Below are 24,230 nucleotides of genomic sequence, written 5' to 3'. Positions count from 1 at the left end.
CAACTTAAAATGTACTACATCATATCTATTGCAATTTAAGTTAATCAATATATACTTTATATGGAAATTGCAGTACAAAATTACATTAACCTTGAAATAGGATTTTATTCATATTGTCCAATCCTAGTCTTTATTTGCACAATAAATAAGATGCCATTCTACTCTGAACTGTCTCCATTACAACTGAGTAAAAGCAATATCATCTGCACGAGCGAGGAAAGTTAATTAATCTTTTAAAAATTCAAAGTGCTCAACATAAGACGTAACAAGTTATAAATATAACGTAAAAGAGTCAAATAAATACTGGCCAAAAACCTGGCCAATCATATTTCACTTTGTTCAGTCGTTGTCCAATAGCCTGTGAGCTTGTAAGATTACGACAGACAGCAACAAGAAGTTTCCAAAATGGGGCTCGAAAGTACTATGGTCTGGTAAGAAGTCTACATATACTCTTTTGTGTAGTTGTTGGTCTGTTAGCGGGTCACACGAAGACACAATCAATTATCTGTCGGTGTAGTAGATCTTTGACCTGAATTTAGAGCAAATGTCCGGTTCACAGGGCAGACAATTGACCGTTGACGGCTAACCCGGCTAACGGCTGAGTCATTGTAGCTAATGTTAGCTTGGATTTGCGGTCTTATTAAAGTATATGTTTTGCGAGCTGTGCCATATTATTAACATTACATTCATGAATTATTTACTTTACAATTAAGTAAGATACTTTCTATCTTCATAATCAACTGACATCCACGATGATGTGATTGTTTCGACCATCGACTTAACGTTATGTGGAGTCACCAGTTGCTATCGTTAGCCAGCCGTGCTAATGCTGTTTTATTATTGTACCGACATTTTAACTCTATTTAACACCATACATTTACTTCCCTGATGAATAGTGTAAACGTTTCCTATGTAGCTGATAGTGAAGAGGAATTGAGATGTAACGTTATTATTGTAAACTAGCTACAAGGCCTATGCTAACTAGCTTGGTCTCGGGTTGATATGGGAATGACATGTCAACTGCTGACGTTAGCTAGTTAGCAGCCTAACGTGAGTGACGTAACGCTAACTTGATCAGAGCCACGTTCAACTTATATTTCCCCCACAGTGTGGACAACAGTGAATACATGAGAAATGGAGACTTTCTACCAACGAGGCTACAAGCTCAACAAGATGCTGTTAACATTGTTTGCCACTCCAAAACACGAAGCAATCCAGAAAACAACGTGGGCCTCATCACTATGGCAAAGTAAGTTATTCTCACAGAAATGATCATAAGTGCTAATAGTGTTCATCCTCCTATCTCTTCAACACTTCATTGCACAATTGGTTTTGTTGTACATGGTGGCGGATGATGGACAGCACGGGATGTTTGTTTTTGTTTTCATATAGTAACTGTGAGGTCCTGAACACGCTGACACCAGACTCTGGCCGCCTCCTGTCCAAACTCCACGCTATCCAGCCCAAAGGAAATATCTGCTTCTGCACGGGCATCAGAGTGGCTCATGTGTGTTAACTGAGATATTTCTAATTTTAAGCATTTGTTTCAAAAATTAAAGCTAGGGTTGGTAATCTTGAGAAACCTGTAAGAGTACGCTAGATAAAAAAAAAATGATCAAACCAAAAATGTCATGCCTGTGTTGCCAACTCTTCTCCAACGAAAGTAGCTAGTAGCGCCATCTCCAAAATTCCTCAAACCTATGGAGAATGTCGCCAAGTTGGCAACACTTACAGCCCTGATCATGGCAATTGTTTGTACTCACAGCTGTCAAGCTAACAGCTGAAGGAAAACTCCCAACTATGTGCAATTAGTGCCCAGGTAGACAAACAGGTAGGCTGTCCAATTATTCAACCAATGATTGGATGGATTTATTACAGTCCTGTGACTGCCACAGATTGGATGGATTTATTCAATTGTCAAAAAATATAATAAAAAAGTTCTTGAAGAACATTACCAACCCTAGCTTTAAAAGAAGGGATATACATAGTGATTACTTGAATTGTAAATAAGAGGGTTTTGGTGTCTGCAGCAGCAGTTTTTGAGTAGCCATATTTTTTTGTCATGTGTTTCCTGTGTAGCTGGCCCTAAAACACAGACAAGGAAAAAACCACAAGATGAGGATCATTGCCTTTGTTGGGAGTCCTGTGGAGGATAATGAAAAAGACGTGAGTTTAAAGTATTCTTGTATCACATTTTTATTATATGTTTTATTATACATCATAGGTTTAACATATTCTCCCACTGTCTCTAACGCTGCCAATGTATGTCTGTCTTTCTTCATTTCAACCTGCTACTGTTCCACCTGCTGATTCTGCAGCTTGTCAAGTTGGCAAAGCGCTTGAAAAAGGAGAAGGTGAATGTGGATATTATCAACTTTGGAGAAGAGGTGAGGACTTCTTGGTTTATCTATCGTTGCACTGCTATAAAGCAGAGTAAAGTGAAGCATAATGTTGTATATTCTTGATGTCCATATCTGACATTTATTCCCATTTCTAAATTGAGCTTTGAACTTGCCTTCCCATCTATCTCCCAACTGTTTATTCAGGAGCTGAACACAGAGAAGCTGACTGCTTTTATAAATACTTTAAATGGGAAGGAGGGGACTGGCTCCCACCTGGTCACAGTCCCTCCAGGACCCAGTCTGGCTGATGCGCTGCTCTCTTCTCCCATCTTGGCCGGGGAAGGAGGCTCTATGATGGGTCTCGGTGCCAGTGACTTCGAGTTTGGTGTGGATCCCAGTGCTGATCCAGAACTTGCCCTGGTAAGCAATATATAGATGTGAGTTTAGTACCTAGCATAAATGTTAGCTTTGATGTATTGACTTGAGAGAGAGAGAAATTCATGGATTCTTTTAAAGCAAACATAGTTTGTTTAAGACAACGGCAAAAAAGTGAAATCATAGCACTTAACTGCTATTATACCGTTATTGTATAGATTGAGTGAAAAACGATCAGATAGTTCATTCAAAATGTACCCACGCTAACACCAATGTGAGAGATGCTGTTTACATAGCAAATACATGTGGATCAGCACTTTAAGGTTAGAAACTCATCCACGCGTAGAAAGCCAATGTGATGCTGCATGGTATTAAAAACAGCAACAATGTGTGACTCTTCTTCACTGAAATTTCACTGCTGCAAAGAGATGGCTTGATGAAGATGATGAAACGAAATGGGCCAAGAATGCAAAGAACTTGAGATTCAAGTGCACGTTGACTTTGTTACAATAAAAAGGTGTTGTTAGTTTAGAGTTTGAAGTGATGCCCTTTGCCTTTATTTCTCACTGTGAATTCCCTTAGGCCCTGCGTGTATCAATGGAGGAGCAGCGACAGAGGCAGGAGGAAGAGGCCCGCAGAGCTGCTACTGCTTCTGCAGCGGATGCAGGCATGGATACAAGCGTGCCCCCAGCCAGTGCAGATGGTAATTATTGCAGGATTAACAACTAGTTGCTTTAACTTATGAGACAGCTCTGTTTATTATAATTGTTAGTATTTGATAGAATGACACTTACTTAGTTTTGATTGATTTTTTTTCAATTTTGTTCACAGAATCAGAGGACGCCTTATTGAAGATGTCAGTATCTCAGCCTGAGAGTGCTGCAGCAGTGCTTCCCGACTTCAGCAGCATGACAGAGGAGGAGCAGATAGCCTACGCCATGCAGATGTCCCTTGCCGGAGGAGGTGAGTTCCATTTGGTTATCATGCAAATTGATGTGCTTGCTATAACTTATGGCCACTCCATCTGCTGGTATGTCTAAGATAATAAGTTCTTTTCACTTGTTCTGTCAACAGAGTATGGAGAAATGGACGCAGCAGCTCCCATGGACACTGGAGAATCAGCCAAGGTGAGTAATCCTGTTTTAAGGAGCAATTGTTAAACGGGGCTCACCTGTCCCTTGTGTATTCTCAATAGCGTTGGAAAGGGTGGAGGAATTATTTCTGGCATCCAAGGTCCTGAAAGTAAAAGTGAATTGTCAGTGTAAACAAATGAGCAACTGCTTTAGGAAATATCTGGTTCTTTGATTAAAAGCTCAAAGTCAAAGGTACGGACTCCCGTAGGTGTAAGGTGTATGACTCCCAACGCAGATTTAGTGTAAACATCTCATCAAGATTTAAATCCTGTTGTGTGTGCTGCTAACGGTAAGTGGAAGCTAAATATTATGCCTAGTAGAAACCCCAAAATACATTTGTTCCTTATTGCAAAACAAAGTTTGACAGTAGGACATTTTTAATTGGAAAAGAAAACATTGAAATGGGGAAAATACCCTGGAACCAGTGGCTTCTCCCACCTAAGAATATTTTACATGCAAGATGAGCAGACATAGTTTGGCGATCTTAAAACCACAAAAGACCTAATCTATTGTATCCTCTAATGCAATTGAATAGGAGGAAGATGACTATGATGTGATGCAAGACCCGGAGTTCCTTCAGAGCGTCTTGGAGAACCTGCCTGGTGTCGACCCGAACAACGAGGCCATCCGCAACGCCATGGGCTCCCTGGCCTCCCAGACAGGAAACAAGCCAGAGGGCAAAAAGGATGAAGAGAAGAAGAAGAAGAAGTGAGGGGGCAAACGAGATGGACACAGTCTTCAGACTTTGACTAGAAAATAAATAAACGAACAATTTCAGACTAATGCAGGATTACTTTAATATACCAAAATATTGCTGATGCATTGTTGGACTGACAGCCCAGCATGAGACAGCACTCTGACATTTAATACCATCGTTTACTGTCAGACACTCAAAAGAACCGACATAACAGTAATAAAGAAAAATCTTAAGTATTGAATGACTATTTAGTGTAAAATCTGAATGCCCTGTAACAAATTGATATCATCCTTAAAATCTCCTCTCAAATTGCCTTGTACGCTCTTTAACCTACATTTTGTCTACATGGTATAATTGGCCTATCAGAAGAGCAAGAATTTGTCATGACAGGCTCTTAAACAGCTAGCCACGCTCCTGTCATGTATGTGTGTTTTTGCAATAAAATCATTGTGTAAATATGTTGCATTTTGGTCTTTTTTTGTTGCCCTCAGAACCTCATTGTTGACAGTGCTGGGAGTAGATTGGGAGACAAAAGTGTATTTTTGAAGAGACCACTTTCCCAACTTCAAATGGCTTTGCATGATTTAAAAAATCGTTTGGTAACGACAAGTAGCAATGTTTTATGTGATTAACAGTATAAATAAATATACGTGTCGTTTGCAGCATCCTCCATGCATTTTTCCAGCATTATCTGAGCCTGATAGGATGTCGCAGGTCACGTGACGGGAAGCGCTGCATTTTCAGCTGAAAACGAGCTAGGATAGTCGGGAATCGCATATCCAGGTAAACAACCAAAATACATGAAATATTAAACGAAAAACCCCATCCCAACCATCCTCTTCTGTGACATCGTCGACCCTACGATTACCGGGTTGTTATTGCTGTCAATCCATACCTCAGCAAATCGCTCCAGTTGCTTTTTAATGGCGAACGCTAGCTAGTTAGCTAAATGACCCCTCTGTCTTGGCTGGAGCTCAGCGGCCAGCTAGCCAGCTTCAGCCGGGAAGGAGCATCGTTTGCTCAAAATATCCGAAGGAGCTGGTACGAGGCGCTGTCCCGGTTGAACGGTTTCTCAAGTGGCCACTGCTACACAGCTTAGCATGCGCTAAAAGCATCATAGAAGCAGTGTTTCCCATTCATAGCAAATTAGTGCTGAACCTGTTAACAGAGGAGGGTTCGGTTGCAGTAACGCCGTGGCTATCGCGCTAGCTGGCTAATACAGATGCTAGTGCAGGTCCCCCGATATCAAGCTAAACTGCTGTAGCTTGTTAGTTTGTGTCAAACGAAAGTGCATGCAAGACATTTTATAAGTGGATTTTACCTCGAAAATATAATCATTTTGAAGATTTTAGTAATTTTGGAATGTTTAGGTTTTGCAGCAAATCTATTATGCTAGCAAGGCAGAGCAGAGGTTGATGGACAACACATACAGATTTATGCTAATGACTTGTGTTGCCTGCTGATACTATGTTTATTAATTTGTTTTTACAGGAGTAATCCCGGTATGGGGGACATGAAGACCCCAGATTTTGATGACCTGTTGGCAGCATTTGACATTCCTGACATAGATGCCAAAGAGGCCATCCAGTCTGCCCCAGATGAGGCAGAGGGACCCCATGGAGCTGCAGGTGCATCTCTGGGAAAGTCGGATGGCGTGGTGGGCGTTGGGTCATCCTTGAGACCGCCGAGCCCCTCAGACCCCCAGGCGGACACCTCAATTGTCAGTGTGATTGTGAAGAATAAAGTCCGCCTTGAGACTGCAGATGGAGAGGAGGGAGACACAGACCAGGACCCTATCGATGTGATCGCAGGGGTAGATGTGGGTCCAAGACTAGGTGCATGCGCCCCTGGAATGGCTGAATCTGAGGCTCTTAACCACAACGGTTTTGGGGCGTCTGGTGTGTCCACGCCCCTCCCACTCAGCCAGACCCAGTCTAACGGAGCGCCGTGGTCAATAAACGCCCCTAAAGTGTCTTCAGATGCACCAGGTGCTGGTTCAGCCAAGTCTCACAAGCAGGGCGGGAACATTTTCAACAGACTTAAACCGCTTGTGGCACAGGGGTCTGGGGATCCAGTGGGCCGGGCCAGGAAGATGCAGCTTCTGCAGCAGCAACACCAGCAGCAGCAGGATACAGGCCAAGAGAGGGCAGATGGTGTCAAAGCATCATTACCTTCATCTTCCTCTCTGTCAGCTGGGTCGTCTCCTCTGGCTGCAGGGGGGGCCGTCGGACTAGCCTCGCCTTTCTTTCCCCCTTCCAAGCCTCTGCTTCCCACTCCACCCTCGGCCCTATCATCACACACGCTGCACTCATCTCAGCCTTTTAACGGAGCTCCCAAAGGTGGCCCTGCTGGATTTCAGCACCAACAGATGGAGGATGATGATTCTGACCCTGATTTGGGGAGTCCACTGGTGATCCAAGAGAGCCCAGACTCCCCAACTTGCCCTCAGCTGAGCCGCCGTTACAAGTCTGACTCTGTCTCAACGCAGCCCACATCTTCTACTGCATCTCACCCTAAACCTGGGGACACTCCTTCAGGGGCATCTCTGACTTCATCAACACCCCAGTCAGGCTCAACAGAGAGTCCCCAGCTGGAGGAAAGACATCCAGAGCATGTCATAGAAGAGAGAGACTCCCCGGAGAGTCCTGAACCAGAGATGCCAAAATCAACTACTCAAGCCGCAGTGAAGAGGTGCTCCAGCCCTGCGGTGGCCTCCACTCCTCCTCCGACTGAACTGCGGGAGCCCAAAGAGGAGGAGGAAGAGATGGAAGTGGGTAATGGGATAGAGAAGGTCGCTGATGGCAAAGCGGACAAGGGAGAAAATGGGAGAACAAGTGCGGAGAAGATGGAGGTAGATGACGGCAAGCTTAAATCTCTGTCCACCGATGGAGGAGAAGCAGGCGTTGCTGCACCTGCTGCTTCTGGAGCTCCAGCCCGACCCCTCAAAGTCAGAATAAAAACGATTAAAACCTCCACAGGCGGAATCACCAGAACTGTCACAAGGGTAGCTCCTAAAGGTGGTGCTGCAGGAAAAGGTCTGGACCCCAAAGCTCAAACTGGGGAACGTAAGGTGTTAGGAAACAAGGCCCAAAAACTTGAAGCTTCCACAGGTCACATGACAACAACCTCCCAGAAAGTAAGTGCTCTCAATGCTTTGCCTGTGTCTACGTTGGCAGCCAGCAGCGTGATGCTAGCGGCTGCCACGAAGGTCCAAAACAAAATGGCTGCATCTGACAAGGCCAAGGTCTCTGCCACTGCTGTCAGCATCACTAAATCTGCTTCCCTGCCTGCAACTCCCGCTGTGGCCTCCTCTCCCAAGTTCTCAGTCGCTGCTGGTGGGATCAGTGTACGTACATCCACTAGCAAGACGGCTAACGGAGGTGGCAGCACCATCATTGGCGGCACCCTCCAGCAAAACAAACCTGCCTCCATTGTCAACAGTACCGGGGCCGTGATCTCCCGCAGTCAGTCGAGCCTGGTGGAGGCTTTTAACAAAATCCTGAACAGTAAGAACCTATTACCGAGCTACAAGCCCGACCTCTCAGCACCTCCGCCACCTGAGTGGGGTCTCCCGCTCCCGGCCACAGGGTACCGCTGCCTGGAGTGCGGAGATGCTTTCGCCCTGGAGCGCAGCCTGGCTCGACACTACGACAGACGATCACTCCGCATCGAGGTGACCTGCAACCACTGTGCTAAGAGGCTAGCCTTCTTCAATAAGTGCAGCCTGCTGCTGCATGCCAGGGAGCACAAGGAACGCGGGCTGGTCATGCAGTGCTCGCACCTGGTCATGAGGCCCGTCACTGTAGAGCAGATGATTGGACAGCAGGACATAACACCCATTGGTGGTAAGAAAGAGTTGCAGCTCACGATTATTTTAAATGTAGGTTCATTTGTTGTTTTATTTTTATATGATATGATTAACCTTTTAGTCTGAAAATCACGATCTCTCAGAGCCCAATGTGACTCAAAATGGCTTGTTCTGTCCGACCAGAAGTCCAAAACTCAAAGATATTATATTCTCAATTTAAGGAGTAGTATTCGGAGGATTTTTATTTAGATTAATGACAAACAATTGATTATAAAAATTGTTGGTTCATTTTTTGTTGATTGACTAAAAGTAATCGTTGCAGCCCTAATATAAGTTGTGCATAAAGTGTGTTTGATGCTTTCAGGGTCAACATTCAACAGTTTACATCATGCCAAGGCTCATCCTGTCAATTATTTCCTTGATTAATTGTTTGGACTATAAAATATCCATCACAATTTCTTCAAATTGCTTGTTTTGGCCGCCCACACAAAACAGAACCCAAATATATTTAATTTACTATCATAGAATAGATTGGACAAGAGAACAGGCCTAATATATCAAGCAAGTATTCAAAAACCAGGAGCTGGAACCAGATCATTTTTGGCATTTGTGTTTAAAAATGGTAAGCAATTAATCAATAAAATTGTTGCTCATTCATTTTCTGTTGAATCATTTCAGCTCCACATCATAGTTTTTGTTTCTATTAGTGTAGAGAGTCATGAAAGAACCACAGCAATAATAAAAACCATCTCATTCATTTATAATTCATCTCCATTGACCGCATCCCATCTGTCTCCTCCAATTTCCACCTTTGCCTGACCAGGTCTGCTCACCTCTTCGTCCTCCTCTCCTCCAGTCTCATCTCCTTCGACCACATCCGGGGGCCTCGCCGTCTCTACCAGCTCCAGTCCAATGAAGGAGACCTCGTCTCCGGCAACAGCTCAGCCTCGTACTGTCCGCCGCGTACCCCAGGGCCCCCAAGCACTGATGCCTCTGCCTTGCAAGAAGGCCGAGGGGCTGCAGTACAACGGCTTCAAATGTCCGGAGTGCCAATCACAATTCTTGAGCAAGGCTGAGCTGGTCACCCACTTCCAGCAGATCAGAGCCGCTCCCAACTCAGTGAGTCTTTGTTTCACTCTGCCGATACCTGCTGTTGTGAAATGCTGGCGATAACTTGTTTGATATTTATTTTCTTCCGTTTCAGACATGTACGCAATGCTCACCTCCCATGATGCTGCCCAACTCGTGTGCCGTGTCAGCCCACCAGAGGATCCATAAACACAGAGGGCCTCATGTCTGTCCCGAGTGTGGGGGGATCGCCCGGCAGGCCAGCTTCCAGACCCACCTGGAGGAGGCGTGTCTGCACTTTGCCAGGCGCATTGGATACAGGTGTGGAGACATTTCCCAAAACCATCATTAAGACCTGTACCAAAGGCTAAATGATCCTATAATAAAGCTTGTCCTTGACAATTGTTGTTCTTTGAGAAAGAACAATAATTATTTATTTCAGATTGACCTTTTTGGGGGGGGGGGGAGCCAACGTTAATAAATCTTAGTGGGGCAAGCTTGAATGCTTTACTAACTTAAGTTTGTCCTGTGGTTAGTATTCATTTATTTTTTACATTTAGGAAAGTAAAGAATCACAGATCTTCAAATTATACAACTGCTGTTATAGTCCTGAGAAAGTATGGTACTTTGCAAATTACTTTTATTGGGTACTAAGGACAAATACGCACAAAACTACCAATGTAATTTGAGGTGTTGTCTGTAGTGGATGTTTTAGGGTGTACACGTCCAAGACGGATTAGAAAATGGTTCTGTGCTTGAGCTATAATAAGACATACTGTTTACCATGATCTTGTCCAGGTGCTCGAGCTGCCAGGTCGTGTTCGGAGGGTTGAACTCCATCAAGTCCCACATTCAGACCGCTCACTGTGAGGTCTTCCACAAGTGCCCCAGCTGCCCCATGGCCTTCAAGTCTTCCCCCAGTGCCCAGAGCCACATCAGCACCCAGCACCCAACACTCACTGGAGGACAGGCCAAGTACGTAACTTACTTCTACCAAAACAATTCAGAGATATATCTTTCTCGTGGGAGAAATATCTTCAGAGGATGTTTGACAATGATGCCCATACATTTGTAAATAGATCCCTAAAATATCTGTATTTTTGTCCTTTTGCAGAATGATCTACAAGTGTGTGATGTGTGATACGGTTTTTACCCAAAAACCCTTGCTGTACATGCACTTTGACACTCATTTAGCCAAGCAAAAAGTGCACGTGTTCAAGTGTCCCGACTGCACCAAACTCTACGCCCAGAAAGGATCAATGATGGAGCATATTAAGGTGCGTTTATATGTTTAGAGTAGAGTGAATGAGTACAAATTTAAAGGTCATAGATTTAAGATACTAAGTTGAATAAATATAGTATAATGTCACTGCAAATCATGAATTATCCTTCTGCCTTTATGTGTTGCCCATTCATTGCTTTCTACAGTGAATGTAGTGTCAACAAAGGCACACAGCAATTCCTTGGATTTAGCAAAGTTCCTCCCCGGTTGCTTTGTCCTAAATTCTAATCTATACCAAGAACAGTACTTTTTTATTTTGTAAGTCAGATTGTCTTTTTGTGTGCCAGTTTGAGTTATTTGCATTTTTCAAAGTAAAATAATTAATTTCATATTCTCCGTATGCCTCTCTCTTCTCTCACACGTTACTGTCCTCACCTCTCAGACGGCTCACAGAGGGCCGTCAGCCAAACCGACAGAGTCTCAGCCCGATGCCTCCAACCCGGCCTCGGCTCCGACCAACACATCCGGCCCCTCTGGCCTCAAATCAAAATCCTCTGGAAAGCCTGACAACTCCGACGGAGAGGACTGGGGGCGGGAACAGGAGGAGGAAGACGACGACGACGACGAAGACGATGAGGACGATGACTACGAAGCTCCGGGCGGTAACTCGACCGCCCCGGGCGCCAGCAGTCAACCCCCCGCCCAGACTGAGTGGACCTGCCCCCAGTGTCAGTCCACCTTCACTGACAACGAAGACTATCTGAGTCACGTGAAGACAGAGCACGGCAAGGTGTAGCATACTACCTCTTATCATTTACTTAAACCTGATTGCATTGAAGCAAGTGATTACAGTTACTGCCCCAACAGGTTAACTAGCTAATTAAACTTTGTGCTTGATAAATTACATCCGATCCTCGAGGGTAAAGCAGACAAAGAAGCACCCTTACTGAGGGAGGCTGTTCATTTCCTGTCTGCACTGGAGCACATTTCACTGAGACTCATTATCTTTTCTTATCTTATCTCCCTCTGCCTCTCTCTGTGTGTGTGTGTGTGTGTGTGTGTGTGTGTGTGTGTGTGTGTGTGTGTGTACGTTTGTCTGTGTGCTGTCAAAGTTTCCTTGTCGTATTTGTGGAGGCACGTTCAGCACTTCTTCCAGCCTGAGACGTCACGAGCGTGTCATTCATGAGGGCAACAAGAGAGTCTTCCATTGCCAGTGAGTTACTTAAAAGCTTTCATCAAATATTTGTGTAAGAGCTTGTTCGGACACAAAATGATCCACAATTATGATTTTAAATGTTTCCTCATTTTCAATGTTTCGCTAGAAGATAAAATCACTGGTTGATCTTCCTTTTAAGCATGTTGATGGTAGAGCTAGACTGGTGGATGGGCTATATTATTAGAGTATTGCCATTATATTGGTGTAATGTATAGGTTGGCTGATAAGTAACAAATTCAAAACTAGTTTTGAATTTATTCAGAAACGCTGTCACCATCACGTTAGTCCACCAGAGTACTGAGAAGTTAATTTTACACTGTAAAATGCCTCAATATGTCTCTTGGTCTCAATTCTTTAACAATGAAACAAATTTAAAGGATCTGTGTCAAGAAAGGTGTGTACGGTGTTTTTTGTTTTTTTTCCTTCTCACTATTGGCCATAATGTTGGAATCAGAATTTTAAAACACTCAAATGTTGATAATTTTATATCAATATCAATACTTTTTTTTTAAATGTGATTTAACCAGCGTAATTGTTTTTCAGATATTGCACAGAAGGCAAACGCACCTTTGGTAGTCGGTTCTTACTGGACAAGCATATTCGGCTCCATCACAGAGCCACAGATGGGCAGGTGAGACAACACAGTGCAGTTCTTTCTGTTTCAGGACTTGAATATGCTCATGTCTGATAAACTAAAGCTGTGTCCCAATTCCATACTGCAACGCACATATTGCATAATTTACTTATTACAAAACAGAAGTCAAAGTTAGATTTTTGGTATTCTAACTCTACAAATAGTACATTATGATAATGTGTATGTACAGTAGTATATACAGTTACTATGTAATATGTAAAAACCATGGAAATGTTAAAGTTTGAAAGTATTTTCCTGATGAAATTGGGAAATTCTGCTGCACTTTTTTTCTTGCCGTGTGCATCAAAAAAGCAAACGTTTAGTCTCTCGCTACTTTTTTGGGTCCTCAGGAAAGACCCATGACCAGGAAGCGAGCAGCCACAGGGGGAGAAGGACCAGGCAGCTCCTCAGAACAGGACGGTGAGGGCGGACCTCCTGGAGGCAGGGCGGGAGACGAGGAAGAAAACGCCCCAGAGGACGGCGAGGAGGTTCCTGCAGGTCCTGCAGGTCCTGCAGGTCCTGCAAAGAGAACCAGGGCGTCCATTGCGTCGACATCGTTGGCACCCAATGAGCTGGAGGAGGAAGACAACATTTTCCGTTGCGTCCCCTGCGGCTTCTCCACCGAGGACGGGGCGGAGTTCCAGCGCCACATCCCCCAGCATCGGGCCGACACCGCCTCCTTCCAGTGCCTGCAGTGCGGCGTCTGCTTCGCGTCAGCCGGCTCTCTCAGCAGGCACCGCTTCATCACTCACCGCGTGCGGGACACCCACGGCGACGCGGACCGCGGCACCCCGCGCGCCCACGGCTCTCCCGACGGCTCACCCGGCGGCTCCCCTCAGGCGCAGGGCGAGGACGGAGATGGGAATCTGATCTGCAAGGTGTGCGGCCGGCGTTTCGACAAGGCCTCGGACCTCAACACCCACTTCAGGACCCACGGCATGGCCTTCCTCACCGCACACAAGACGGACAAGCCCCAGTAGAGAGGAGAGGAGGGGAGGGGTCTTCTGAGACTGACAGATCATCTCCAACGAGGAGTCATGACGGAGGGAGAGAGGCTGTAGAATATGAATATTGATCCTGAGATGAAACTTCCTGTGCAGGTTTTTTTTTAGCCACCATAAACAGTTTTACTCTAATCTACGGCACCTCTTCTGTGCGATTGTAACTGCATGTTTGATCATGTTACTGGTCACTTAACTGAACACACCTGTGATAGACTCTTGATTGGAAAGACTCTCAAACAGCCCTCTGAGTAAAGCATTTATATATCAGCCATACCGTGTTTGATACGTCTTGTCCTTCCATCTCAATCACTCTGCACTGACTGTAGCCACCTGTTTGTTTTTCCACGTCACACACTTAAATACGTACACCTCCCACTGTACACCTCACAGTAGTGCCGATATTTTTGTACCTTAACCTATTGTTTGTTGTATTTATACTCATTTGCTTCAAGTCCATGTTCATTATTCCGGCGTGAGATGGGTTTTAACAGCTCCAGAGGCTTTTAAAACGGATCTCAAGACATCTGAAGCATGACGGGGAGTGTTTGGAGAATCTAACACTGATTTTTATGTTGCTATAATATTTATTTATACGAAACACACTACTGCTGTTGGTATTTGTGTGAGTCGGTTGCGTCAAATCGCACCGGTCGTGGTGCGGTTTACCTACAACAGAGACATGAGATGAGAATCTCTGAAGGCATTTCATTTGGAGACGAGGTTACTGGAGGTCCGTAACCTGTGTAGTGTGAACAATGTGTGATGTTGTTAATCGTTAAGCTAGAAGAAGAAGAGAGGTCAGGCTTCCTGCCAGTAGTATATGTGTACGTTTTGCCATGTAAATACATATTACACTAAAAGAAAGCGTTCTGGTTTTAGTAGCTTGCTATGATAATGTGAATACGTATAGTATTTGTACTTGTACTGTTCCTTTTTTTTTTTTTCTCCAAACAATTTAAAGTTTAAAAGAATTCCCTCCCAGGGGTAGCTATACATTGTAATTACAAAGCAGAGGGAGATACGTGGGGGTTGTGTTGTCTTAATGTGTATGAATACAAACGTTTATCTCTTTGAGACGGTTCTTTTTTTATCTACAGATTCAGTGCTTGCTGTACTCACATTTCTTTTGTATGTTTCAAAAACAGCCTTCATGGTCACGTGATGGAGGCCGAAAAGTGGATTTTATTTGTTTTGTTTGTATCTTTTATATGTCATAATATCATATTTATATAGCTCAATAGTGGAAATTACATGTCATTTTCTTTTCCATGGTTGTGGTCTGCTTGCTGAAATGCCATACACTTTTGTGCTGTTTTTGAAATAAATGTGTAAAAGAGAAGATTGACTCACGCAGCCAGTTCATCTGCAGAGTTGAGGGTTGCATTCAGAGCAGTGTTTGCAGCTTCTTTCTGTTTACAGAATGGGATTGTTTCAACTTCCCTGTTCATATTATTGCATTCACTTAAACTTCTTGTCAGAACCAATCTACCTGTTCCAGTGAATCAGTAACACACATTTACACAGACAGCTTCAATGTGTATCACACCAAAAGTAGCATTTACTGTATATGTGACAGTTCTTCTTCTTTGACAAAGCTTCATTTATCACTAAGTGGGTTTTTCACAGTCTCACTCCCTGCCCCTCCAGCTGCAGCCCCGTCTTGCCCTCAGTGGGCTCCTGACATGAGGTCTGTAGCTCAGTTGGACTGAGAGGATGGTGGACTTCAATCATCAGCTCGTAGATCAGAGTTCCCAGCAGCGCCCCAACACAGGGAGCCACTATGGGCACCCACCACCAACCACCTCCAGCCCTGTAAAGGGTTACACACAATCAAGACTTTCCAGTGATCCCACCCGACATTAATATCCTTAAGAGGCAGTAGCTTGCTCAGTTTTAAAGCATGCAACCTAAGGCATGCATCGGTACCAACAATGTCATGCTAGATTGATGGGAACCGGGCTAAAACACTACAAATTTGGAAGAGGGGAAAGCTGGATGTATTCACAGGGGTTACTTGAAGATATCTGAATATAAAAATGGGTTTTATGGGAGAGAATCCCCTTTACAGACAAACCCACTTTACATACAGTTTTTTACATTCAGTATAAATGTGTTATTTCCACCTATTCTATAAATGGTGTATTTAAATATTTCCCTGACCTGCTGTGAGATCCCCCCATTGAAAAAAAGTTAAAACTGATCTATTTGGGTCTCTACGGGTTAAATTAATAAACCAAAGTGCATGTGAATGTCCAGAGTCAAACTACTAACTTGAAAACATCCACTCCCCAGCCAGCGATGTACGTGAACAGTCGTGGTCCAAAATCCCTGGCGGGGTTGAGGGCGTAGCCGCTGTTGGAGCCCATCGAGATGCCAATAACCAGCACTGCTGCTCCCACCAGTACGGGCTGAAGACCATCAGGGACGGAGCCGTTCCCCCGGTCTCCAAGAGCCAGGACACACAGCAGCAGTGCAGCCGTGCCAATCACCTGCAGGACATGGGAGTTGTTAATGTACAAGCAGAGACATAGTTGTGTGCACATCCTGTCCTATATTTAGGCAAGGGGCAGAATGACACTGGAGCTGAACTACAGGTGTGCGAAGTGGTGAGCCCATGGTTTCAGTACGAAAGCCAGGATGTTCAAACCTGATGGTTATATTTGGTGATTTTGCTGGACATATTCGAAAGATTTAAACGTCATAATTCACGGTGATGGTTGGAAAGGGAGTGGCGATGTCTGACCTGGTCCACGACTCCTCCCCACACACTGAGGTAGTCAGCTGGGTAGGTAGAAAATATGCCTGCTGTGGCAGTGGGACCCGTTGTTGTCAGCTCACCTCCGCTGTACGCCTGGATGGCATCTGCAGACACCTCATCATCATCATGCATGCAAAAACCCACACAGATTCACATGGACCATCAGCACGCTTTAATTCATACTGAACATGAAATGATAGGTCTGGTGATATTCTATATTCTTATTGTCAACAATTCTCATGAAAAGACCAAAAGCAAAGTCTGCATAGTCCTCTATTGTTTTTAAAAACACAGTGATCCACAACGTTGCACTATTTCTTCACCACGAGGAATATGAATATGAATCAATCCTACTGCCAAAAATAACAACTGGAGCATCAAATATGTATTAATCCACAGATGAAAATAGTCCCCAACAAATATACCATTTACTTTAATTGTAGTAATATTAGCTAAAGACTACAGAGCCCAGCTGTTTTTGGAAATTGTTTTAATGATTAAACTATAGTTGTGACCAGTTTTTCCCAGTAGTATTGAATAGGTTTGGGGCTGAATGCCACAAAGTATTGAGAGATGGAACAATGCACTGTTGGTTTTGGTCTTTTTATGAGATTCTTTGACAATAAAAAAAAAAAACGTTACCCCTATACCTATAGAACATGTATTTTACTTCTATTCTAATGTTTGTCTTGTCTGATACAATGTGATTCTGGTGTCAGTCATCACTGTTGAAACTCACCGTAGTACTGCAGGCCAACGGTGGCTGCAGCCAGAAAGGCTCCGAGCACTTGGAAGAAGATGTAGAAGGGCAGCTTCATCCAGGGATGTCTGCCCAAAGCGCACAAGCTCAGAGATACAGCAGGGTTCAGATGGGCACCTCATGGTTGAAAATAATCCAGGAGAAATAATACGTTTCATAATTCAAACAGATCTGTGCCTCCTGAAAGTGACAACAATCATTTCTTTGCATGCACATTAAATCAACCATCAAGATGTTTTGACCTGCAGAATGAATAAAGGTGATATTATTATTTACTGGCATTTCTGTTTATTATTAGAGGCAGAGGAGGAGGAGGGTTTGGCATTATTCTTACAGCTGAAGGCATGATAGTCTGAATCTTTTGGGAGTCTTAGTCTTCAGCTCAACCAGCGGAGGACTTGTTTTTTTTACAAAGTGAAACATAATCTTCATACGGCCCCTTACCTGAGACTCCACGAGACACAAAGACCCCAAATGTTACTCCCAGAGCAAAACCCAGATTGATTGACAGGTACTGCCCCTTCTTATCTTCAGTTGTGGTTACCTGGGCAACGGAGCCACATCCAAACAGCTGCAATTACACGAGAGGAAGAGCTGTATTAGAGGAATATATCAACCAGAGTGCAAAAACAGACGGAGCTCAAAAAAATAAAAAAATAAAATAACAATCTGCACTTTACAGTGGATTTAAAAAATGAAGTATTACAGATGTGATGCAACTTGGATTTAGGTACTAAGAATTCACACTAAAGTTCAGAAAGGTCTGGCCCAGATTAGCGAACACACATTGTTTCCTTTGGTGTAATCTCCTGTTTTATGAACTTCATTGCTAAGGAACCTGCTTTATGATTTGTGTTGTAAAACGTTCATTGCCCCGACAGGTGAGACAGTTTAGATACAACAAAACCACAGAAACGCAGCCAGCAGAGACGAACAAACACCAATGCTTCATTCCAAATCACTGATGGCACCACCCTCGCTCTTTATCCTCGCCCATCCTCACCCACTAGCTCTCTCTCTCTCATTCATTCTCTTTCTTTCTTTCTGTGTCTCTCTGTCTGTCTCTCTTTCAGGCCAAAGTCCTCAGTTATCCATTGTGTGGATTCATTAACTGCTTCAAAACAGAACATGTAGGTATGTTATTGTTTCAGAAAACTCTTATGAAATACTTGATGTTGAGTTTGCTGATCAGATGAGAATTTGGACGAACTGGTGGAGAAGAAAATCATTGTTTTCTCTATATTACAGCTCATTCAACTAAATGCAGAAGATGATACGCATGTAATTAATCTCTCTTACCTGTACCAAAGTGTCTCATGCAACGAACTAAAGTTTAGATCCACAAACGAATACTCACGATCAGGACATAGACTCCGAGGCATTCAGCCAAGCACTCCCTGACCAGTTGGTTTGTGATCTGACATTTCCTCAGCAGCCTCTCCATCCCAGAGTGTTTCTCTGCACCGTCCGGCCACAGGTGAGCTTTCAGAGCCGGGACGCCGTCACCAGGTGGATCTGACCCGCACAGCGCTGCACAGTCTGCCTGACTGAGCAGAGTTTGCCCTTCCACGCTGGGGCTGCAGGCTACGTCACACACTTTATGGCAGGGCTGAGGCGGTGGTGTGCGTGCACGCAAGGGAGGAGAGTAGCTCACTTTGAAGGACATCTTCAGACCTAAATCACAGCAGACATGGTTGAAAGTACTTCACTGCACAGAACTGGAGTCCTGCCAACAGGCCTGACTCTGGCTCACCTGACAGGAGTTGGCTCTGATTGTTCTTCTCGTTTGATTGGTCGTTATATTTCTTCTTCTCTAACCGTTTATGCCACAGTCCAGCTCAGCATTCTTCATCTAAAACAAGACACCTGCTTCCTATAAATAAAGGAATACAGTTCTTCTGAATTTTAATTTACGTGCCATATTGCATCTGTATTAATTACCACAGAACAATAAAGTTAAGATATGGAAACCATGTGCTCGTAAAGTAATCACTATAATCTCTGATAAGAATAATCACTGCTCTCATGATCATGACAGAGATAATACCGTTTATCAATTAACATATATAAGTTTTTGTTGGATTTAGCAACGGGTGTCATAAGTAAATCACTGCAACTGACATATCATAACATGTAGGTCGAGAGATCATCACACTAATTACAGCATAGTGACATTTTGTTTGTAGATCATAAACAAAGTGAAGCAGAATATAGTCACATCTCATATAAGATATGTTATCTCTATTTCATGGTCCAGCCTCTGGAAGATAAGTTTGTCCCTTGGTTTCCTGTGAAGATAATCTCCCTTCTATAAGGGAACAAAAGAGAGAGTATCTGAATGAAGGGGAAACTAAACAAATGACTTCAAAGGGCATAATACTACACAGTACGTTTCACCCTGCACGAACGGAATGCACTTTCTGATCACTCAAACCTTTTTTTACTTGATCAATTGTACTTAAATCAACAGAAGTGCTCATGGAGAAATATGAGTGGCTGCAATGTAACATAGATAAAACATCCATGTCAAATTAAGGGGGGAAACTGATAACATTGGAAGTAAATACAAAATATTTATGAGTGTGTCTGCAGGTAAGACAAACTCTTCTGTTCATTTTCTCTTCCGTTTGCACATTCAAGGCTTAAAAACCAGGCAAGGTGTTCAAATGTTCATGTGTTCTCTCTTAAGGCCTTTTGGAAGGCGTTTTCTACCAAACGGATTAGATGAGTGAGAAAATGATAGGCACCTTTAATTGCTTGATTACCGTTCAGGACTCTGTTACCACAGTCAAATCTAGATGCAGTACACACATCACAACGACATCAGTGGACAAAGACAGAAATCATTGACACCATGATGCAGATCTGTAAAGTAATGGCAGAAGAGGAGTTTAAACTCGACTTTTCTTAACCCGTATAAATGTAATACTCTGTTAATGGGATCTGATGACTTTAAGGGTCCACACAGGAACACAACTCTGTTAGTAGCTGAGGGAGGATGCCAGAGTGAGCACCACACTGTAGAATTCCTGAATGTTTATGAAAATGGTTCACAAGAACAGTTCCTTCTGAAGTGGAGTGAAGTGCCCTTCGTCAAAGGAAAACTCCCACGATCTGGACTCCCCTCACCAAGGAAGATCCACCAGAACATGAGAAGAGCGATGAAACCTTCTGATATTTCACACATGAAAGAGATTTTTATTTTTTTCCATTTTATTTGAAAATAAATCAACATTCTTTCTGTATCTTAAGCACATGGAAACCACAAACCTGAGAGAGGTTACACTGACATGTTCATCAATGAAATGGCCAATTTAGAGGGATAAAGGCGGTTATAGACTTGGCAGAAACAAGGCAGCAGGCAAAACACATGACAAGAAGAGAACGAGCTGCATTTACTGCCAGTGTTGTGATGTTGGAAATTCCCTCCAGTTCGTTTCGATCTAACAGAGAATTTTATCAGGTGTTATGAAATCACCATCTCAAAGCAGAACTAGAAATATACAGACTCGAACACATTCATCACTCAGGTGATCACTAGTCAATCCACTCTGAAGTTCACCCAATCAGAGCAGAGCTCGTTTCCAGGTTAGTGCTATTTTAAAGTAGTTTGCCTAAACCTAAAACAACAGGCAAATAACAACTGTGTAAATATATTAAGCTTTTTTATTTGACATCTCACACACACTCACATCCATACACGCTTAATCTTACAGGACAACTCCCCCCCCCCAAAGAATATGTAATTGTGAATTGTTTACTACCCGATGTGTTTTGATTTGTTGAAATCACTAGTCTTCAGGATTGGCAGCTTCTAGTCTACGTGAGTTGGAAACTCCGGTGTGACCGTATACAGGCCAGAGATCCTAATCCATCCAACACGCTCACTTTGGCAACTGACGGTCATGGAAGTGTTCTGTCCATATATAGATATAAACTATACATATGCAAACTCACAGCTTTGGGGAAATCACTCATTGACTGATGTGTTTTCAGGGCACAAAAGCGTTACTCCACGCTACACGTTATCTAAACCCTCCAAACAACTTGAAGAATAGGGAGTCATCACCCCGCATGTCCGAAAACGGATTTTGACCACCTGAAATATAAACAAGAATGCATTAGAGCTATATGTAGCTAAGGTAAAATACTCTGAAAACCTGAACAATGAATTCATTAACAACACCTATTATGTAGAGACTGACCTGATGTGACCGGTCCAGTTTGTTGGTTCGGTCCCTCCAGGCTACCAGAACCTCCTGAGCGGGTCACCGTGGTCTCTTCTTTGCCTTGGCTGTCTCGAACTGTTCGCCTCTCCTCTACAGACTGACAGACAGACATCAAAACATTAAACTCGCAGCCAAGTGGTAAGAAAAAAAAAGAGAGGATTACGACTGGAGATATAGACGGTCATAATAATAATTTTTAGGGTGTTTTCCTCCAGCATGAATCATGTCTCAGACCCCCGCAGTGTTACCACCCTCTGGGCTGAAGTGGGACATTTGAACTGTGCACGAAACACTGGAAAATATGTTGTGATGGCATTTTAATATACGATTAATACTGAAAAACAAGATAAACCGTTTCTCTCACCCCGTCAGGTTTCACCACCTTGGTGACTATGACTGACTGGAAGAATGAGCGGGCTCTGGGCTGGTTCGGTAACTGACCAGAAGGTGGCGTCAGAATCTGATCCAAGCCCCCAGAGGACACTGCAGAGTCCAGATCTGTATGGGAATGGGAAATCAGTTAGAAAACAGAGCAAATTAATATACTTCATTTGTTTTACTGAAAGACTAAAAATATCACCCACCCCTGTCTTCTTTGCGCTCCTCCTCTGAAGATTTGTGTGGTCCTCTTTTCCAAATATCATTAAACTATTAAAAGACACCATGAGAACGTTGATACATAACGGTAAACTGAAACACTTCATATTGCCACAGAAACAAGGCCTTTATGAAAATATCTTATGCACCTTTGAAAATGGGGTCCAGCCATGGAATGGCGAGCTGGGAAAGTCTGGTGACTCGTAAGATGGGTGGTCATCACTTCTGGGCCCTCTAGATGGCCCTGCTAGGGGTCCTTGTTGGTTGTTGTAAGGGGACTTGAGCATCGAGTCTCTCAGGGGATTCTCACCAGATCCCCCTCCACCCCTCTCTGCTCGGCCCCGAGGTGGTGGCGGCATGATACTGGGAACATCTAGAACAAAAGGGAGACGCAAGCTGAACTTACAAGTGACCATTGCAATCGACATGAGATGGTAAAGGACTGGATCATGGCTCAGCTTACATACCAAAGTGTCCAGACTCTGGCTGTCCATCCCAGCGGCCCAGCTGGGAGAAGATCTCCTCCATCTCCTTGAGGACCTGGCCAAACACCGGTGGCTCCTGCATCCTCATCCCATCGGGGCCAACACTGAAGCCAAACCTCCAGGCACCGTCAAAAGGGTCCTGCTGGTCCCCATCATAGGCGAATCCATCTTCTTCATCTTCATCATCGTCATCATCATCATGAGTCATAGCATCAAAGAAGGGGTCCCTGAAATATTACAGTAAGTAAAATAGATGGTTATTCAGGGAAGTAATGTAAATTGACTAACAATGCTATCTTGCTTAGGGTTTGTTCGTTATGTCGCGTGAGCAACAGTTAACGTTACGTTAATAGACCTTAAAGTACTGAATCGTATTAATCCCGAGGTCAACCTTAGCCTAAATAAAACAGCAGCCATGTTGGCTAAGTGACCCCTGTGGTCACTCCGGCTGAGAAACACTAATCTTGTAACTTAAGCAGTTTCATTACTTTACGAACGCAACAGCTTGCAATGCAGGCGCTATCGAGTTAGCAAAATTCTCTGATAACGTTAGCTTAGCTCAGAGTAACAGCTGTGTGACGCTACTTAACTTTTACTCCATGAACTCACCTTCGGTCACGATAATGATCTCCAGGTACTCCGAAGAACCCGCGAAATAAATCGAAAACACTCATTTAGCGACAGCTTTTGTAGAAAACTAACTCATAACTAAAAAAAACACCACCAGACACTCACTGGAGTAAGCTTCCGTTGTCAATAGTGCCGTAAAGTGTTCCAGATCCTTCAGAATTACGCAATTAGTCGTAATGCTACGTTACTGTAAATATCAGAAGAAATGCGCAGGAGAAATAACCGCACACTCTCTGCGAATCAGCCAGGATTTTTGGAGTTTAAAAGCTGATGTGTGTGCGTGAGTTTTAAGTGATAAAGATTCAAACATAAGCCGTTGAAGGATATAAACAATTCAAATTTTAATTGAATTGTAAAAATATATCCGATGTTATTGATTGCTACCCATCTTAACTAGCTAACCTATATTAAAAGGCTGCCAACGTTACATGTTACTGCATCAGTAGTAATTACATCTTGCCGATGACTTATTTGTAAAAATGTAAAAAAATGTAAAATTTTCACTTGCAACATATGGGTATTTCTGCAGTATACATATGTAAAGGAGCTTAATACTTCCATTACTAATTTACTGCTTGTTGAGGCGTCTGCTACGTTAAAGCAGGCTGCTGTTTCCTAGCAACGGCGTTTCATCACCAGTGAGAAAACTTCCAACGAGCATTATGACGCCAGTCAGTCACCCGGGTAACAGGCGTTCATCCCGATTGTAAAGTGCGAAGGCTATTTTGTGAGATAGTTGGGAAATAAATGACGTAATGTGTTAATTAAGCATTTTGACTTTATAAAGAGGAGTTTATCTGGAAGTTATTTTTCGACAGAGATGAGCTGACCCGTGATGACAATGTCACCTAAAATGCAGTCAAATCCACGTTTCAGTAGTAGGAAAACAGAAAAATCAAAGCCTGTCAAGTAAATGTTTAAATGTACTAGATTTAAAAAAGGAAACATAATAAAATGTCCCCATCTGAAATGTGGTGAAGAAGAAGTATAAAATACAAAACAGAAATGGTACAGTATACCTACTTGACAAAACTTACCACTGAGTTTCACTTGACAAGCTACAACACCTCAGGAAAACAGGACATGTATGTAGTATCCTGTAAGGACCAGCAGCATGGCTGTATGTTGACATGACCAATTTTAAGGAAATGTAAATGGCGGCAAGATTACATTGAATTTAGGTGGCATCCTAGATATTTATCTAGAGACCAACCTGTTCGACAGTTTGCTGACAATCACACTGTAGAACAGGTTCTATAGATGCAAAAGGCA

At 43.4% G+C, this 24,230-nt stretch overlaps 4 protein-coding genes across 4 annotated transcripts; 2 read left to right on the top strand and 2 right to left on the bottom strand.

Annotated features, from left to right (window-relative positions):
- The first annotated feature begins 363 nt into the window (after window positions 1–363).
- Window positions 364–5,010, top strand: psmd4a (proteasome 26S subunit ubiquitin receptor, non-ATPase 4a). The gene is made up of 10 exons (XM_079175517.1): window positions 364–431; window positions 1,109–1,249; window positions 1,393–1,507; window positions 2,080–2,166; window positions 2,319–2,387; window positions 2,547–2,762; window positions 3,300–3,420; window positions 3,549–3,680; window positions 3,792–3,844; window positions 4,386–5,010. Exons 1-10 carry the CDS (start codon window positions 406–408, stop codon window positions 4,560–4,562), a joined length of 1,137 nt encoding a protein of 378 aa, XP_079031643.1. The 5' UTR covers window positions 364–405; the 3' UTR covers window positions 4,563–5,010.
- Window positions 5,011–5,296: 286 nt separating this feature from the next.
- znf687b (zinc finger protein 687b) lies at window positions 5,297–13,554 on the top strand. Its single transcript, XM_079175801.1, has 10 exons — window positions 5,297–5,330; window positions 6,039–8,392; window positions 9,179–9,474; window positions 9,560–9,744; window positions 10,222–10,398; window positions 10,538–10,700; window positions 11,088–11,435; window positions 11,758–11,858; window positions 12,405–12,492; window positions 12,846–13,554. Exons 2-10 carry the CDS (start codon window positions 6,052–6,054, stop codon window positions 13,473–13,475), a joined length of 4,329 nt encoding a protein of 1,442 aa, XP_079031927.1. The 5' UTR covers window positions 5,297–5,330; window positions 6,039–6,051; the 3' UTR covers window positions 13,476–13,554.
- A 636-nt stretch (window positions 13,555–14,190) lies between these two features.
- aqp10b (aquaporin 10b) lies at window positions 14,191–18,683 on the bottom strand (the record flags this gene model as incomplete). Its single annotated transcript, XM_079175802.1, has 6 exons — window positions 14,191–15,309; window positions 15,771–15,988; window positions 16,243–16,361; window positions 16,997–17,134; window positions 17,462–17,588; window positions 18,375–18,683. The coding sequence occupies 6 exons, from the start codon at window positions 18,681–18,683 to the stop codon at window positions 15,120–15,122; spliced, it is 1,101 nt and encodes a 366-aa protein (XP_079031928.1). The 3' UTR covers window positions 14,191–15,119.
- Window positions 18,684–20,214: 1,531 nt separating this feature from the next.
- Window positions 20,215–23,079, bottom strand: hax1 (HCLS1 associated protein X-1). The gene is made up of 7 exons (XM_079176749.1): window positions 22,938–23,079; window positions 22,311–22,555; window positions 21,993–22,216; window positions 21,831–21,894; window positions 21,611–21,744; window positions 21,223–21,343; window positions 20,215–21,116 (listed from the first exon to the last, which is right to left on the bottom strand). Exons 1-7 carry the CDS (start codon window positions 23,000–23,002, stop codon window positions 21,043–21,045), a joined length of 927 nt encoding a protein of 308 aa, XP_079032875.1. The 5' UTR covers window positions 23,003–23,079; the 3' UTR covers window positions 20,215–21,042.
- Window positions 23,080–24,230: the final 1,151 nt, after the last annotated feature.

This window comes from Pholis gunnellus (assembly GCF_910591455.1).
Source record: "Pholis gunnellus genome assembly, chromosome: 16".
Classification (NCBI taxonomy): domain Eukaryota; kingdom Metazoa; phylum Chordata; class Actinopteri; order Perciformes; family Pholidae; genus Pholis; species Pholis gunnellus.
The sequence above is the reverse complement of the archived record's forward strand: the minus strand, read 5'-3'. Positions and strand labels throughout refer to the sequence as shown.